Source organism: Mirounga angustirostris, unplaced genomic scaffold, assembly GCF_029215605.1.
Source record: "Mirounga angustirostris isolate CCGP_5_RB_7025 unplaced genomic scaffold, mMirAng1.0.hap1 SCAF_16, whole genome shotgun sequence".
Lineage (NCBI taxonomy): Eukaryota > Metazoa > Chordata > Mammalia > Carnivora > Phocidae > Mirounga > Mirounga angustirostris.
In genome coordinates, this window is record NW_026991724.1 from 44218366 (window position 1) to 44237692 (window position 19327).

The following is a 19327-nucleotide window of genomic DNA, read 5'->3' on the forward strand; positions in this document are numbered from 1 at the left end:
GCACAAACTCTCCAGACAGCAGCACATACCAAACAGCATGCTTTCCAGGAGGCAACAACCCAAAATACGTAGTTGCTAAAAGGCAACAGAGCTTGTTAGGAAACCAAAGCATGAGAAGAGAGACCCCTGGTAGTGGTAGCTATTGCTTGGACACTCTGCTCACTGCTCTCATTTTTACAGCCACCCTAAAGATGTGGGATAGACCCCAACTCAAAATTTGGTTTGGGTGTCAAGACTGATGGTACCACACATGCACCAACAGGGTAGGGAAAGGTTTATTACATAGTGAGATTTTCTGGGGAGAAGAAGGGAGGATTCCAAGCAGGTCTCAGAATGGATTGAGAGGTAAGGGAGGGGAGAGTGGCTTGGGTTTTTTATTGCACTTATGGGTCAGGCTCTGCAAGAGTTCCCATGAAGAGGCTGGGGTTTGTGTAGTTTGAACTTCCCCACCTGCACTAAAGGAAATGATACACAGCAGTCAAACATCAAAAATGGAAATCATACCCTTTATTACACTGCATTATCCGTTACTTTGTAACAAGCTACCACAAACTTAGCAGCTTAGAGCAACACACAGTCATTATCTCACAGTTTCTGAGGTTTATGAGTCTGAGCACAACCTTTGTCCTGTACTTCAAGGTCTTTCAAAAGGCTACAGTCAAGGGCTACCTGGCTGGCTCAGTTGGAAGAGCATGTGACTCTTGATCTCAGGGTTGTGAGTTCAAGCCCCAACTTGGGCGTAGAGATTACTTAAATAAATAAAACTTAAAAAAAAAAAGTCTATAGTCAAGGTATGGGCCAGGTTTTACATGAAGGCACATCTGGGGAAGGATGACTTCCAAGCTCACACAGGATTTAGTTCCTTACAGGCTGTTAGACTAAGGTAATCAGTTTCAGGCTGGTTGTTGGCCAGGATCCAATTTCAGTTCCATTGCTGTATGGGCTTCTTCGATATGGCATTCAAACTTTACATACATACATACATACATATATACATACTGGCATTCAAACTGGAAAACAGTATGGAGGTTCTTCAAAAAGTTGAAAATAGTCATAAAACTTCAATATGGCATTCAAACTTCATGAAAGCCAGCAAGACAGTCAATAAAGAGTCTTCTAGCAAGAAAAGAAAGAAGTTCTCTTTTGTAACTTTAATCACATAAGTGACTTCCTACGGTCTTTGCCATATTCAGTTGATTAGAAATAACTTGACAAGTCAGCACACTCTCAAGGGAAGGAGATTACACAAAGGCATGCATATCAGGAGTCAGAGATCATTGAGGGTCATCTTAGTCTTTCTGTCACAGAGACCTATGGCTATTTACTTGAGCAACCACACATTGGAAAAATGAAAATACCCAGACATCTTGAAATCTCCCATACAGGGGTCTGAGTTGACAATGATATCCAGAGACCTAAAGCATTATCATGGTCCACATGTTAAAATAGTCATATGCAGGGGTCGGGTAATAAGTGGATTTCTGACCAATGTCTAGCTTACAGTGGATCTGTTGGGTTCACAGACCATCTGGTGGTTATTTTGTGTATCCCTAAATTTACAAGAAGTATTGACATACTTTGGAGTTGGAGATACTCCACATAGGCAATTCTTGGCCTTTAAGTGTTAAGAGTAACAATGGAAAAGACAAGTGGAAATCTCTGAGATTACCTCTGTCCCCTCAAGCTACAATGGTAAATTAAAAACTGTATCACATCCAGAAAGAGTAGATATTAGTTGCACCCCGAAGATCAAAAGGATATAATATTGGCAGTCATTATTATATCTCACGATCATATGTCTATTTTATGCACCAGTCTGTGAATGTAACTGGAAGATGGCTGTAGACTACTGCAAGCTCTACCAGTTAGTAGCCTCTGGAATTGGTATTTTTGTTATAGAATATATATAGTACATAGTAATTGATTTGAATGACTGTATTCTTTTCTATCCCAATCACAAAAGAAAACCAAAGACCATTTGCAAGTGACAAAATACGTGTTTATAATTTTGTCACCTCTGTCAAAATATAAAATGAGGAAATCTGGACTATCACAGTAATTAATTTCTTTTCTTTTTTTTTTTTTCATTCTTGTACTTTTTTTTTCTTTTTTTTATTATGTTATGTTAATCACCATACATTACATCATTAGTTTTTGATGTAGTGTTCCATGATTCATTGTTTGCATATAACACCCAGTGCTCCATGCAGAACATGCCCTCTTTAATACCCATCACCAGGCTAACCCATCCTCCCACCCTCCTCCCCTCTAGAACCCTCAGCTTGTTTTTCAGAGTCCATAGTCTCTCATGGTTCGTCTCCCCCTCCGATTCCCCCCCCTTCATTCTTCTCCTCCTGCTATCTTCTTCTTCTTCTCCTTCTTTTTTTTTTTTAATATATAATGTGTTATTTGCTTTAGAGGTACAGATCTGTGATTCAACAGTCTTGCACACTTCACAGAGCTCACCATAGCACATACCCTCCCCAATGTCTATCACCCAGCCACCCCATCCCTCCCACCCCCCACCACTCCAGCAACCCTCAGCTTGTTTCCTGAGATTAAGAATTCCTCATATCAGTGAGGTCATATGATACATGTCTTTCTCTGATTGACTTATTTCGCTCAGCATAATACCCTCCAGTTCCATCCACGTCGTTGGAAATGGCAAGATTTCATTCTTTTTGATGGCTGCATAATATTCCATTGTATATATATACACCACATCTTCTTTACCCATTCATCTGTCGATGGACATCTTGGCTCTTTCCACAGTTTAGCTATTGTGGTCATTGCTGCTATAAACATCGGGGTGCATATACCCCTTTGGATCCCTACATTTGTATCTTTGGGGTAAATACCCAATAGTGCAATTGCTGGATCATATGGTAGCTCTATTTTCAACTTTTTGAAGAACCACCATACTGTTTTCCAGAGTGGCTGCACCAGCTTGCATTCCCACCAACAGTGTAGGAAGGTTCCCCTTTCTCCGCATCCCCGCCAACATCTGTCGTTTCCTGACTTGTTAATTTTAGCCATTCTGACTGGTGTGAGGTGATATCTCATTGAGGTTTTGATTTGGATTTCCCTGATGCCGAGCGATGTTGAGCACTTTTTCATGTGTCTGTTGGCCATTTGGGTGTCTGTCTTCTTTGGAAAAATGTCACAGTAATTAATTTCATTGATGACATCAGTTTGATAAGACAGCATGGGGAAAGGATGTCATGCACATTGGAAGCCTTGTTAAGACATATGTTCCCCAAGGCATGAGAGAAAAACCTACAAAGATTCGGAGACCTGCCACTTAGTAAAGTAAAAGAGAAATTACTCTGTTTGTATCCTCTACTATTGAGAAGAAAGTGCACGTCCGGGCAAACTTCTTTGTGCTATGAAAGCAACACATTCAACATTTTAGAAAACCCATATACAGAATGACAAAGAATGCAGCCAGCTTTGAGTGGAGCCTACCACAGTAAAGCAGCACGTCCCAGCTGAGGTGCAAATAGTGCTTCCACTTGAGCTATATGATCTGAAATACTGTATACTGTTGGAGATATGACTGATTGAAAATGATGTGACGTGGAGTTCATGGCAAGCCCTAGTCAGAGCAGAATGAGCAAGGACATGTCATCCACGGCAGATAATTACATAGTTTTTGAAAATAAGCTCCTGGTGTGCTACTGGGCTCTGTGAAGACAGAATGCTTGACCATGTGAAACCAAGTCACCATGCACCCTGAATTGCCCATTGTGTGGTATGTCCTGTCAGAACCACAAAGTGATAAAGTTGGATGAGCCCAGTGCAACCTTTGAAAAAAATGGAAATGGTACATTCAGAATAGTGCACAAGAAGTACTAAGGGCACACAATCTACTGAGCATGTCACCCATCACTTCCACCAGTGTGTCTCTCAGATCACTCATATGGACATATGAGAGTCCCATATAACCAGCTGAGGAAGAAAGAAAAAGGCTGAACTTGGCTTACAGTCTGTTGGCTCTATATGTGAATGTAAACTGAAATGGATGATCCTGGAGTCCCAGGATCGAGTCCCGCATCGGGCTCCTTGCTCAGCAGGGAGTCTGCTTCTCCCTCTGACTCTCCCCCCTCTCATGCTCTCTCTCTCTATCTCATTGTCTCTCTCAAATAAATAAATTTAAAAAAAAAATCTTTAAACTGAAATGGAAAGTAGCAGCATTACACAGAAGCTTCACACTGGTAGCTCTTAAAGAGACATTTTTCTCAATGGGTGAAATTTCAGGTATTGCATTTGGTCTTCCACTTCATGGAGTGGAAGTGCCGAAGAGAAGAATAATCACACTCCTAGGGTAAATGGCCTAGTCAGGGGCCTGGAAGAAGAAAGGTTGGAAGATTGTTATATCAGTCAGTATTTAACCAGAAAACATATATATCTTTATATATAAAGATTTATTGCCAGAATACAGAAACAGTATTTATAACCAGAAAACAGAAACAGTATATATAAAGATTTATTGCAGTGAGTCTGCTTATGTGATTGTGGGGGCTGTCTAGGCAAGTCTAAAATCAGGAAGGGCAAGCTAGAATTCTTGGACAGATGAAACTGCTATCCACAGGCAGAATTTTTTCTTTTTCAAGAATTCCTCAGCTCTACTCTTAATGTCTTTCAACTGATTAAATCAGGCCCTCCTAGATTATCTAGGGTGATCTCTCTTAAAGCCAACTGATTATGGACTTTAGTCACATCTACAAAATACCTTCACAGCAACACCTAGATTAGTGTTTGAATAACTGTAGTCTAGCCACGTTGACACATAAAAATGACCTTAACTGTCCACTGCTTATCAGCTTGGCACCCACACACATTTCCTTTAATCACACTCTTCAAATGAAGACAATAAGCCATACTTCCAACTAACATGAAACGCTATCTTGTGTACAACTGAAAACACATTAACCCTTTCCCCAAGAGAGGACGCAGAAGTCCTTGGGTGAGGGTCACTCTTATTTCCTGTAACTGTGATATAAAGCTATTACTAATAAATCTTATGTTTGACAGTAAGGGGATAAGAGAGGGAAGGAAACAAAAATATTTGGTTAATATGTATACAAACATAACAAAATGAAGAATTATGCATGCTATTACTGTTCTCATTTTTACAATTGGTTGTATGGTCACAGCTAATGTTTATAACTATCTTCTTCCACTACACATTCCATATCTACTTTGCCCTCAGCAAGTACCTCAGGATTTTGATTCTTTCCTGTCAGGATAAACCAAATATTCCTGAAGTGTCTCAGCCATTAGTAGTCCTGCCTGAATCCAGTTGTAGTTTTCCATTAACATTAATCACAGGACATGGTAGTATTGAGATATGCTAAGGGAGCTCCTATATTTCAGACACAAGATTCTTTACACTCATTATATATTAGCAGCCCAAATTCCTCTTGGTAATCAGGACCAATCACTCATTGAGTACAGTAACCTCCTTCTTTGCCTGTTGATTCAGAAGCATGAGGAGCCCAAAGCGGCCTCAACCCCAGGTGGCACCTTCAACTTTCAGTTTAATGGAAAAATTATTGTTTTCTGGTGGAAGCATTCCTCTCCTTGCAACTAAGGCTTCTAATCCAGCGGAGCCTAAGGTTACAGGGATGGAAAGCAAAAATTTTGCTAGTGGATCATGATGGGTAATAATGAGTGGAACCACTTCCATTTGCACTCCTTGATTCCGAGACCCATTTGCACCATATATTGGATGTTGATTCAAAGCATATACAGCATCCTCAAAGACACTTCCCCAGTCCCACAACATGTTGCTATCTCAATTGACACTGAAATTGAGGCTTCAGAAGGCCATTCTAACATTCTATCAAGATAGTTTTTTCAGGAAAAAAAATTCTTCTTCAGAATGATGGAAAACATGGGACGACCATGTGAGTACCATGAGTATGGGCTGATTGCCATAATTCATTTGCTATGAAATGACCCCTTTGATCAGAAGCAAATGTTATTTAAAATACCACAATGATGCATAAGGTGCTCTATAAGTCCACAGATAGTAGTGTGGTGGAAGCACTGAATGCAGGGAAAGAAAAGCCATATCATCCAGGGAATGAGGCCATTTTGGTGACTCAGTGTTGGTCTCTGCAGACTGGGCCCTCAGCAGTAGCTATAACCAGGACATTTTTGGTGAGTGGAAGTCCACGTTGCTGACCCTATGCATAATCTCCATCATTGGGACCATGGCCACTTTGTTTTATGAGCCCTCTGGGTAATGACACAAGTGGCTGAGAAAAGAGGTTGACTGATATCCTCAGAATTGGTCATCCTATACATGTAGTAAGATCCTCTGCTGAGATAAGCATTCACATGGGACACAAATATTTTAGTCACATCATTTCCCATTCAGAGAAGTCTGTCCACCTACCACTTCCCCAGACTTTTTGTCACGTATTTTCCAGCCATGTTCCTTCTAAGTCCCTGACCATCCAACCAAACTATTGACCACAGCCTATGAATATAGACTTGCTTCTGGCCATTTCTCCTTCTAGGCAAAATAAACAACCAGATGCCCTCCTCACATTTCTTCCCATTGGGAAAATTTCATCATTGTCCTTCAAGAAGTTTCCAGAAGGGGGCTGTAGTGCTGCAACTGTCCTTATTTGGGTGGTACTTGCATGTCATACAGAACCATCTGTAAACTGTGTTCACATTTTTCTCTTCCTCAGCCAGCTGGTTGTAGGGCACTCCCCATGAGACCATAGGGTGGGCTGAGAGTTGTAGTATCTTAGGCTTAGGGGTGGAGGGATCATGTGCATTTATTTAGTCCACTTAATTTTTTTTTCTTGAGAGAGGGCATGGTGGGGAGAGGCAAAGGGAGAGGAAGAGAGAGAGAAAAAATCTTAAGCAGGTTCCAGGCCCTGTGCAGAGCCTGACACGGGGCTCAATCTCATAGCACCCTGAGATTATGACCTGAGCTGAAATCAAGAGTCGTACGCTCAATTGACTGAGCCACCCAGGTGCCCCTTTAGTCCACTTCTTCATGCAACTTTGCCTTCAGGGCCTGCTTGAGCCAAATCTCTAATATACCACTCTCATTTGAGATAGTATAAACAGCCTGGACCTGTTGAAGAGCTTTCTCTCATTCTGGGCCCCACTCAAACTAGGAGTTTTTCAGTTCATTAAGTAAAGGGGCCATAATGGCATATCCAAATTACTTTTTTTTTTTTTAACGTTGTGTCTAAAATCCAAAAAGTCCACTATGTGTCGTGGCTCTATTTTTGTTCTAGGAGGGAATTCCTCACTTTATTTTTTTTAAGATGCCATTTATTCATTTATTTATTTATTCATTTGAGACATTCATTTATTTATTCATTTGAGACACAGAGAGAGAGCATGAGCAGGGGGAGAGGCAGAGGGAGAGGGAGAAGCAGGCTGCCTGCTGAGCCAGGAGCCTGATGTGGGACTTGATCCCAAGACCTTGGGATCATGACCTGAGCTGAAGGCAGATGCCTAACCATCTGAGCCACCCAGGCACCCCGGGATTCTTCACTTTAAGAAGGATATCTCAGTATGCACCACACTGAATCCATAGAAATTCAACTGAGGTGGAAGGCCCCTGAATTTTTGCCAAAGTTATTTCCCACTCTCTGCTAGTATGTCTAGAGTCTTTATTAATGTAATGGCCTAGCATGATGACTTGTGCAAGGGAAAAGTGATCGAGGTGTGGGTGGATTAAATTATGGCCTAGAGCTGGAGAGTTGATATACCCTTGTGATGGTTCATTTTATGTGTCAATTTGGCTAGGCCACAGTACTTACATATTTGTTCAAACATTATTTTAGATGTTTCTTTGAAGGTAATTTTTAGATAAGATTAACATTTCAATCAGTAGACTGAGTAAAGCAGATAGCCCTCCATAATGTGTGTGGGCCTCATCCAATCAGTTGAAGGCTTAAAAAAAATTTTTTTTAAAGATTTTATTTATTTGACAGAGAGAGACACAGCGAGAGAGGGAACACAAGCAGGGGGAGTGGGCGAGGGAGAAGCAGACTCCCCTCTGAGCAGGAAGCCCGATGCGGGGCTTGATCCCAGGACCCTGGGATCATGACCTGAGCCGAAGGCAGATGCTTAACGACTGAGCCACCCAGGCACCCCAGTTGAAGGCTTTGATAGAAAAAAAACCTGACTTCTCTTGAAGAAGAGGAAATTCTGTCAGCAGACTGCTTTAGGCTTGAACTGCAGCATCAACTCTTACCTGGTTTTCCAGCCTGCATGACTACCCTGCAGATTTTTGACTTACCAGCTTCCACAATTGCATGATCCAATTCTTCTCTTTCCAATTCTTTTTTTTTTTTTTTTAAGATTTTATTTATTTGGGGCGAGCCCGCATCGGGCTCCCTGCTCCCTCTCCCACTCCCCCTGCTTGTGTTCCCTCCTTACTGTGTCTCTCTCTGTTATATAAAATCTTAAAAATCTTAAAAAAAAAGATTTTATTTATTTATTTGAAAGAGAGAGAATGAGCAGGGAGAGGGACAGAGGGAGAAAGAGAAGCAGGCTCCTCGCTGAGCAGGGAGCCCAATGTGGGGCTTGGTCCCAGGACCCTGGGCGCTTAACCGACTGAGCCACCCAGGTGCCCCACTTGATCCAATTCTTTAAATTAAATCTCGGGCACCTGGGTGGCTCAGTTGGTTGAGTGACTGCCTTCGGCTCAGGTCATGATGATCCTGGAGTCTCAGGATCGAGTTCCGCATCGGGCTTCCTGCTCAGCAGGGAGTCTGCTTCTCCTTCTGACCCTCCGCCCTCTCATGTGCTCTCTCTCTTTTTCATTCTCTCTCTCAAATAAATAAATAAAATCTTAAAAAAAATAAATTAAATATCTTTTTCTCTTTCTCTGCCTTCTGTTTCTTTATATATGTGTGTGTGTAGGGGCACCTGGGTGGCTCAGATGTTGGGCGTCTGCCTTCGGCTCAGGTCGTGATCCCGGGGTCCTGGGATCGAGCCCTACATTGGGCTCCCTGCTCTGCAGGAGGCCTGCTTCTCCCTCTCCCACTCCCACTGCTTGTGTTCCCTCTCTCACTGTGTCTCTCTCTGTCAAATAAGTAAATAAAATCTTTAAAGAATATATATGTGTGTGTGTGTATATATATATTTGTATAAATATATGTTACACGCATGCATGTGTGTGTATATACAAAATATACATGCATGTATGCATATACGTATCTGTAGGGGGGGTACCACTTAGGCGTTTGCACAAATACACACACACACAGATCTGTGTATGTGTGTTATATATAAACCCCTAAGTTGTTCTATTTCTCTTGAGAACCCAGATTAACACAGCTACTGAGGTAGAACAGTGAAGGTATATTGCTGGCCTGAAAACACAGTACTTCTGGTGGTCTTTACTAAAAGATATCTAGAAAATAATTTTTCCAGGTCAATAACTGTATACCACATACCAGAGGATGTGTTAATTTGCTCAAGCAACAAAACCACATCTGGAATGCAATTAGGATTACCACCTGATTAAATTTATGATAATCTATTGTCATTTAAGATCCATCTGTTTTCTGCGTAAGCCAAGTAAGTGACTTGAATGAAGTATGTTGGAATCACCACTCATCTTTCAAGTCCAGTGCCACAAATATCTGCAAGACCTACAGGATTGTGGTATTATTTTTTTTTAATTACTATTTTTGTGGGTAGAGGCAGTTATACCTACAAAGGCTTCCAGTTGGCCTTCCCTACCATAATAACCCTCACCCCACAGGTCAGAGAACTAATATGGGGTTCTGTTAGTTGCCAAGTATGTCTATTCCAATTACGCATTTGGAACTGGGGAAATAACCACAAGATGGGCTGAGAGACCAATGGGCTCACTGTGAGACAGCCTTGAGCTAAAATTCCATTGGTCACCTGACCTCCATTAGCCCCGACTGTAACTGATGGACCACAGTGACATTTTGGGTTTCCAGAAACTTGAGTCAATTCAACCCAGTGTTCAGTAATTCCTAAAAAGTATGATTATTTCTTTTTCCCCAGTGCAGCTACCTTGGTAAGTGGCCATATTTTCCTTTGGAGAAGGATAGGAGAAAGGTTAACAGTAGTTAGTTAGAAAAGCTCTAACATTATGTTCATGATGCTTGGATGTCTGGCATTGACCCTTGATTGAGATAAGGGCAGAGATATGTGAGGCGCTATTTAAAGTCTAAAGCTCCCCTGTAGATCCCCAGAGCCAATTTGTTTATCAAGTAAATGATTAGATAGCCTAGCTTGATTATGTAATGAGTGAACAGACGGGCATAAAAGCCCTTGCAGGGAACTTCTGCCTTGAGCTCTCCCAAAGTAAAGATTCACACAGATCTTAGTGGTTCAACCTGGAGAAAAAGTGCAGTCTGGATGTGAATAAGGACACTGGGGAGGTTGCGTGTGAATGATTCTGACTCCCTAATTACTCACCTACCTTTTCTTTCTCTTAGTGAGCCACATCCTTTGGTTTTATTTATTATATTTTTATTATTTATTTTTTTAAGTAGGCTCCACAATGTGGGGCTTGAACTCACATCCCTGAGATCAAGACCTGAGCTGAGATCATGAGTCAGATGCTTAACTGAGTCACCCAGGCACCCCCCTTTTGCTTTTAAATGAAAGCATTACATGGATATGCTCTGTGGAGTCTTGTCAGTCCTTTGGACTGATGGAATCTTTGCACAGGTTAACCATCTTTTGTCTCATGACCTTGCAGTTAGGTGTATAAAATATGAATTTGTGAATTAGTTCCTATTCTGTTATATATATTTAGGAGTAATCCAAAATCATATTCACTCCTAAGAGCTGCCCAAACTTCATTCACCAATAGGTTAGTTGAAAAGTCCTCATTTCATATATTTATCCATTCATAAAATATACATAAAAATTAATGAAAAAGAACATGCCCAACTTCTTCAAAAGAAATCTTAATATAGGAGTATGGAACATAGCCCAATGCTGTTTCACACCAAAACATAAAATATTGGACCTGCTTTTTCTAAGAAGCAGCTTATATGTGAATAGCTGTTAGAAAGCAAAAATTCATTTAGACTTTCTTCAAAGCATTGAAAGTACCTTCTACAGGGACGTGGCTGTACTTATCTCCATGTCTTTTTTTTTTCAGAAAGACTTTATTTATTTATTTGAGAGAGAGCACAAGCAAGGGAGAGCAGCAGGCAGAGGGAGAGGGAGAGGGAAGGCAGAAGCAGGCTCCCCGCTGAGCAAGGAGCCCAACGCAGGGCTCGATCCCAGGACTCCGGGAAAATAACCCGACCAAAGGCAGATGACTAAATAACTGAGCCACCCAGGTGCCCCCTTATCTCCATATCTTGATTTCTCTCTGCATCTTAGTTCATGGAACATCAGGGAAATGACTCTGCACAGGATCTTTCTTTTTTTTTTTTTTAAGTTTTATTTATTTTTTGACAGACACAGCGAGAGAGGGAACACGAGCAGGGGGAGTGGGAGAGGGAGAAGTGGGCTTCCAGCAGAGCAGGGACCCCGATGCAGGGCTCGATCCCAGGACCCTGGGATCATGACCTGAGTAGAAGGCAGATGCCCAACGACTGAGCCACCCAGGCGCCCCTGCACAGGATCTTTCAAAGATAGACTTGTTTCCCTGCATTATCCACAGTAGGTCTTTTGGGGCTATTTTCATTTTTGCAAAATTGTGAAGAATGCATTTGCATAGCTAAGCTAACCAAGTTGATAAGTATAATTTACTGCCGGAAAATGAGAAAGATAGCATATGAACCCTTCATCGAGTTGTTATTTATGTATATAATTACAAACAAAAAATACAGCCAATCTTCAACTGTGTATCAGGATTTTTTTTTTCATGCCAAAAATCTCCTAGTGGTCGCCACACTTTTGCTCATTGACTCTGAATCCAAATGTTCATACCATTATTTTATAATATAGATATTCAGAGATTATTTTCCTTTTTTTTTTTTTTTAAAGATTTTATTTATTTATTTGAGAGAGAGAATGAGAGAGAGAGAGCAGGAGAGGGGGGAGGGTCAGAGGGAGAAGCAGACTCCCTGCCGAGCAGGGAGCCCGATGCGGGACTCGATCCTGGGACTCCAGGATCATGACCTGAGCCGAAGGCAGTCGCTTAACCAACTGAGCCACCCAGGTGCCCTATTTTCCTTTTTTTAAGAATTTTTTTATTTATTCATTTGAGAGAGAGAGAGAGCAGGAGCAGTGGGGAGAAGAAGAGGAAGAGGGAGAAGCAGACTCCCTGCTGAGCAGAGAGCCCGATGTGGGGCTCGATCCTAGGACCTGGAGATCATGACCTGAGCCAAAGGCAGATGCTTAACCATCTGAGCCACCCAGGTGCCCCTATTTTCCCTTTCTTTTAATCAATCCAATTTAATTTTTAAAATGTAACCATTTTGTGAGTCAGGAATTTGAGAAGGCTTTAGCTGAGCAGTTCTTGCTTGGGGTCTTTCAGGTGGTTCCAGTTGGATGTTAGTAGGGGCTACAGTTATCTGAAGACTTGATTAGGTGTCCCAGATGGCTCATTTAGTTGACAGATGTTACTGGATGAGGGCTGGGAGCTTAGCTGGGGCTATTAACCAAGTGCTCTCTAGCATTATAGCATGTAGACTCTCTAGCATTATAATCTCAGTATGGTTAGACTTCTTCCTGGAAGCAGCTTTCCCCAGAGTTAGAGTTCCAAGCCTTATCTATTCCCTTTTTAAATTTTCCTTTCTTTAGTATAAATTTTTTGATATTGTATAAGGAGTGAGCTATGGCTAAAGTCATTCTTATGATCATCATCATTTTTTTTTTTTCTAGAGAGAGCACGTGTGTTGGGGGTTGTGGGGAAGGATAGAGGGAGAGAGAAATCCCAAGCAGGCTCCTGTGGGTGGAGCCTGACTCGGGGCTTGATCTCATGACACTGAGACCATGACCTAAGCCAAAATCAAGAGTTGGACACTCAACTGACTGAGCCACCCAGGTACCCCTTATGATCATTTCATTTAAAGAGTTCCCATCCAATGTGAATTCCATGGTGTTGTGTATGATTTGAACTATAAGCTTTTCCATATTCATCATTTTTATACATCCAGCAAGATATAGGCCATAGGTAAAAGCTATTATCCCCCTGTTCTCTTTACTATACTCATAGGATTTTTCTCCAGTTAGAACTCTCTAACGCAAGGAAGCCTACTAGGAGCCTTCCTTTCCTGCATATGACTTTTGGAGGCAATCTCACATTTATTACATTTGTTTGGTATTATATTACAGTTTGGGCTGTGGCTAAAAGTCTTTATACATGCATTATAATTGGATTCTCAGTTTTCATATTTGTAGAATTTCCCTCTAGCATGAATTCTCTGGTTGGAACCATCACCATATCACTTATATTCACAGTTGTTTTCCTTCAGAGTGAATTATCTCATGCTGTGAAAGTTCTGTTGTTTGGTAATATCTACCAAAGCTGACCAAACAAATATGCTCCAGGACCCAGCAATTCCATTCCTAGTATGAAAACAAGAGAAATGAACATATGTACACCAAAAAACAAATATATTCACAGAGGCATTATTTATTATGACCCTAAACTGTAAACAATGAAAAAGTCCATCAAGAGTAGATTGGATAAATTGTCATTTAATCATATGATGGAATTCTATATAGAATAGAAATAAGTGAACTGCTGCATGCACTAATGAGTCTTACAGACATAATGATGAATGAAACAAGCCATATATAAAAGAATACATGATGTATAATCCAATTTATATAAAGGTTCATAATAAGCAAAACCTAATTTATAATGTTAGAAGTCAGAACTGTGGTAAATTTTGAGGAGGTAACAACTAATTTTTATATCATATTTCCAACGAGAAATACAGTTCACACTTCCTTTCTTTAAAACACCTCTGCTCACAGTGTGGTCCACAGACCACTGCCAGTTGGTCAACTCCTTATTAGTGGGTCACAACAAGGTATGTTTTGAAATTGAAAATAAGCAATTTTAAATGTTTGTAGAAACTTGACAGAGGAAGCTTATGCCTGCTGAATCTAATAATAAAAAATTTAGGGCGGTATTTTCAATGACTATTGTCATTTGTCTAGTCATTCTTTGTTATATAGGCTCACAAACAGTAGGTAAATTTGTGGAATAGTACCTAAAACTGTTGAATATTATTATATTTGCAAGCTACATCATGTACAGGGTTTACTATGACTTCAAAAGTTTTTACCAAAGAGTCATATCCTTTACTGAATTCCCAAGGTTTCTACCTTGTGAGTTTTTTGATGAACAATGAGGTTTGACTTACAACTGAAGAACTTCCCACATTCTTTACATTCATACGGTTTCTCTCCTGTGTGAGTTTTCTGGTGGCGAATGAGGTTTGATTTCCTACTAAAGGCTTTCCCACACTGAGAACATCCATTGGATTTCTCTCCTGTATGTATTCTCTGATGAACAGTGAGGATTGCCTTCTGGCGGAAGGACTTCCCACATTCATTACAAATATACGGTTTTTCCCCAGTGTGAATTCTTTGATGGAGAGTGAGGGTTGTCTTTTGGCAGAAGGACTTCCCACATTCACTGCAAATATAGGGTTTCTCTCCTGTGTGAGTTCTCTGATGTACAGTGAGAGTTGTCTTCTGGATAAATGCCTTCCCACACTCATTACATTGATATGGTTTCTCTCCTGTGTGAGTTCTCTGATGATCAATGAGGTATGACTTCTTTCTAAAAGCACTTCCACACTGAGTACATTCATAGGCTTTCTCCCCTGTATGTGTTTTGTGATGTCTAGTGAGAGTTGCCTTCTGGCGGAAGGACTTCCCACAATCCATACAGATGTAGGGCTTCCCCTCTATATGTGTTTTCTCATGTAGAGTGAGGGCTGTCTTTTGACGGAAAGCTTTCCCACATTGATTGCAAACATAAGGTTTCTCACCTGTGTGAATTCGTTGATGTTCAATGAGATATGACTTCCTTCTAAAGTTATTCCCACAGTAAGGACACTGAAAGGGTTTCTCTTCTGTTTGAGATCTCTGATGCACGATAAAAACAGACTTCCTGCAGAGGAACTTCCCATATTTGCTGTATGCATGGGGTTTCTTCTCAATAAGAGTTTGTGAATGGGCACTGAGATTTGACTTTTCGATTAAGGCTATTCCATCTTTATTGTATTCAAAGGGTTTTTCTCCTCTGTGAGCTCGGGTATGTGTAAATAACATTCCTTTCATAAGGAAGGATCTTTCACATTCATTATGATCTAATGATTGCTCAGGAGTTTGAACCTTCTGATGTTGAATAAGCTCTTGTTTACCACTCAGACTCCTTTCTGTTTGTTTATAGAGATTCACTGTAGTATGAATTTTCTCATTCTTAGTATTGAGGAATGATTTCTCCCATCCATTACTCTCACCAAACTTCTCTCTTACAGGGCTTATATTTCTACTGACTAATTCCGAAATATTTTTTAAAACCTTTCCATCAGGCTTATATTCACGTAGCGATGTTTTTGAAATAATACGGTTCTTGCCTACAGTAAGTGTTTTCCCAAAAATATTACTTCTTTCCTTAACTAGTCTTTTGTGGTTGATGAATATGACTGATCTGGAGTGCCTGTCTTGGTATTCTTTGAACTTCACTAAAACATCTTCAGTTTTTCCATCTTCTTCTAGAAAAGAATAACAACATTGTAAGTTTTCACATAAATGTTATGGATTGGATGTATATACAAACAACCCATTGTGCAACTGTCAGCCTCACTATTGTGGTCTATACAAGGGCCAAAATAAAATACCTCTTCGTAGGGAAAATTCATATGACATAAACACAAATCCTGCTACACAGTTAAAATGAGGAAAAGTTGGCATAAGAAAAGAACACTCATATCTTTGGCATATTGTAAATATAAACTACGTTGAGCAGATATAATAAACACAAGGACAAGTAAACAGAAGACAAAGGATGATGAAAGTGGGATTGTTCTTGGAACAGGCAGATTCAGAAATAATGGAGTGAGCTTATTAAGGGTACTAACCAGTAAGCAAGGAAAATGTTCAGGTAGAAACGAAAGCCTAAATATTATTCCCTCATGCCTAAATATGTGTTATAAAATACTTCCATTTGTTTCTTCCTCACTTGCATGTAACCCATCCATGGCAAATGAACTTTCTCAAGCACTCCTTTCCTAATGTTGAGAGAAACACTATTTATAGCCTAGGCCCTAACTCTCCACACAACTTATTTTCTCTTGAAAGGGAAGACTTTCGGAAACCTATTTCCATTAGGAGTTGTAAAATAAACCAGACAACAAAGCATACTTGAAACATGAATATAATCACTGTTGTATTCTGACTGCTGTTACCATCGATTTATTCTTGCAGAGATGGTCAATAACTAAATTCTCCTGACCATCAGTTCTAACTTTTCCTCCTTTCATTTTCTGAATTACTTTTTCAGTTTTCAGGAAGGATGGGTTTAAGTTTTCCTCCCAATGCAGTAACATACCTTAACTCTGCTATTCCCTATGGGGAATGTGAAGGCCTAGATTCTTCAACTGTATGTTTACAGCACTGACCGACTCTAATATTTTTCTTTTCTTTTTTTTTAACTCTATTATTTTTCTTATAATTCTTGGCTATATCTGATTATTGTTCCCTTACTACCACCCATTTCTAGTAGGGTAATTTTAAATATGGATTCATCTTACCCTTGACTTGTGTCTTATTTATAATAGCCCTTAACTGGTAACTGCCCAAGTACTCATCAAAAGGTAATTGGTAATATTGTGTCATGTATGTATATAATGTGATACTACTTACCAATAAAAAAGAAAAAAATCTACTGATACACAATGGAAAGAGATGAATCTCATTTTTCAGAGTGAAAGCTTTATGCAAAAGAGTATATATTATAAAATTCCATTTATGTGCAGTTCTAGAACACACTAAAACTAATCTGTATTAGTAACTGGAGTAACATCATCTTTCTAAGGACCTTAACCACCTGCAGGGACATTCTACTATTCAATTTATTGAAAAGCCTTCATATATTATTTGTATCCTTTAATGTCGAATTTGTCTGAAATTAGATTATAATTATAGTCTGGACCATCCGTTTCAAGAACTCTTTCAACAACCTGCTCTTTTAATATGAATATTATATGTAAAATGCTCAATTTGATAATATTGCCTTCCCAACTAAAACTTATGCTCTTGGATGTCAATATTTTATTGACTATCTTCTGAATATATGTTAACACACGGTTATCTGAGATAAAGGGATGTGATCTTGGCATGTATATATATATTTATTTATTTATTTAAAAGATTTTATTTATTTATTTGAGAGAGACAGAGCACAAGCAGGGGGAGCAGCAGAGGCAGAGGGAGAAGCAGGTTCCCCGCCAAGCAGGGAGCCTGATGTGGGACTCGATCCCAGGACCCCTGGATCATGACATGAGCTGAAGGCAGATGCTTAACCGACTGAGCCACCCACGTGCCTCTTGGCATGTATATTTAAAAGAAATTATTGGGGCGCCTGGGTGGCTCAGTTGGTTAAGTGACTGCCTTCGGCTCAGGTCATGATCCTGGAGTCCCTGGATCGAGTCCCGCATCGGGCTCCCTGCTTGGCGGGGAGTCTGCTTCTCCCTCTGACCTTCCCCCCTCTCATGTGCTCTCTCATTCTCTCTCTGTCAAATAAATAAATAAATAAATAAATAAATAAATAAATAAATAAATAATTAAAAAAAGAAATTATCATTAAATGATTTCTGAATGGATAGGAAAGATGTTTTCCTTGCATGGAATCAACGAAAGTTAGGTAACTATTGGATATCTAGCCTCTGTTACAAACTACAGTAATGAAAAGTAAAAGAACCTTTTTTGGGGGCAACTGTTCGGATGGGAAAAGAAGCTTGATCATACTAGAGAATGTGTCTGTTTGCAATTTACAGACATAAGTAGAATGTGAATGCAGAAAAAAAGGAATTGAACATGGTCTGGAGAAGTCAAGGATTTCACAGAGGAAGTGAAACTTGATCTTTTAACTAAATGATATACATATTGTATTGTATAGTAAAGAATATAACCTTGCCCAAAGAGACATCTGACATTAGCCTTTGGCTTCTGAGAAGTAATCTTCTAAGCCCTTGGAATATGTATTTATTTGCCTGGGAGCGTTTGGCCAGCTAGTAAGTCACAATGTAATTTAGTGTGAGGTCTCTGAGCCACACCAAGAGTGTGATTTAGGGTGCGTGCTTTGGGTCAAACAGTATCAGCTTGACCTCTAAAGGGGCTGAAAACTGAGACTGGCTACATGTACAGTTAATCATGCCTATGTTATGGAGCCCCGAAATAAACTCTGGACAAGGGGCTCAGGTGATGCTTCCCTGGTTGGCAATATTCTGTATGTATTGTCACACCAGCAAGGTAGTTTTGCCCCTGATTCCACAGAGAGAGGTCTACTAAAAGCTTCATGTTTGATACTTTCCTGGACTCTGCCCTTTCTGCTTGACTGATTCTAATCTGTATTTTTTCTTCTGTAATAAACTGTTAATTGTGAACATAATAGCTTTCAGTAAGTTCCATGGATCCTTATAGCATATTGTTGATACTAGCAGTAGTCTTGGGGACCCCCGAACTGACAGCTGGTGTCAAAAGTGAGGGTGGTCTTGTGTATACTGTGCACGCTCTCGGACAAATAAAATCTTTTTTTAAAAAGATTTTATTTATTTATTTGACATACAGAGAGAGATAGTGAGAGAGAGCGAGCACAAGCAGGGGGAGCGGCAGGCAGAGGGAGAGGGAAAAGCAGGCTCCCTGCTGAGCAAGGAGCCCGACACAGGGCTTGATCCCAGAATCATGACCCGAGCCGAAGGCAGCTGCTTAAGTGACTGAGCCACCCAGGTGCCCCATAATCTTTTTAAAAAATCAATAATCACAGGTATGACACAACTGATTGTTGTATTGATCTAGGAAGATCAAAATATACACTAGAGTTCAAATGAGAGAAGTGGGCTGAAAATGTCTATTTGAAAGCCATTCACATAAAAAACAAGAAAACCACAACTTGAGAATGGATCAGATTAGTTTACAGAACTTTTTTTTTTTTTTTTTTTTAAGAGAGAGCATGCGGACGTGCAAGTGGGGAGGGGGATATGCAGAGGGAGAGGGCAAGAGAATCCCAAGCAGACTCTACGCTGAGTCCAGAGCCTGACACAAAGCTAGACCCCACAAGGAGACCAAAACCTGAGTGCCCTGAGTGGAAACCAAGAATCGGATCCTTAATCAACTGAACCACCCAGGTGCCCCAACTTATAGGACTCTTATAAAA

General features: G+C 40.2%; 1 protein-coding gene across 16 annotated transcripts in view; it reads right to left on the reverse strand.

Annotated features, from left to right (window-relative positions):
- Nucleotides 1-13535: 13535 nt before the first annotated feature.
- The window catches only part of ZNF382 (zinc finger protein 382), a 28176-nt gene continuing 22384 nt past the window's right edge, over nucleotides 13536-19327 (reverse strand). For 15 of the 16 annotated variants that reach the window (XM_064581367.1, XM_064581363.1, XM_064581365.1 and 12 more), the window contains one exon: nucleotides 13537-15665. In XM_064581367.1, coding sequence (XP_064437437.1) covers nucleotides 14242-15665 — 1424 coding nt within the window. In that variant the 3' untranslated portion in view covers nucleotides 13537-14241. Of the gene's footprint in view, nucleotides 15666-19327 lie in introns of all 16 variants that reach the window. The other variant, XM_045891369.3, reaches the window with a different exon arrangement.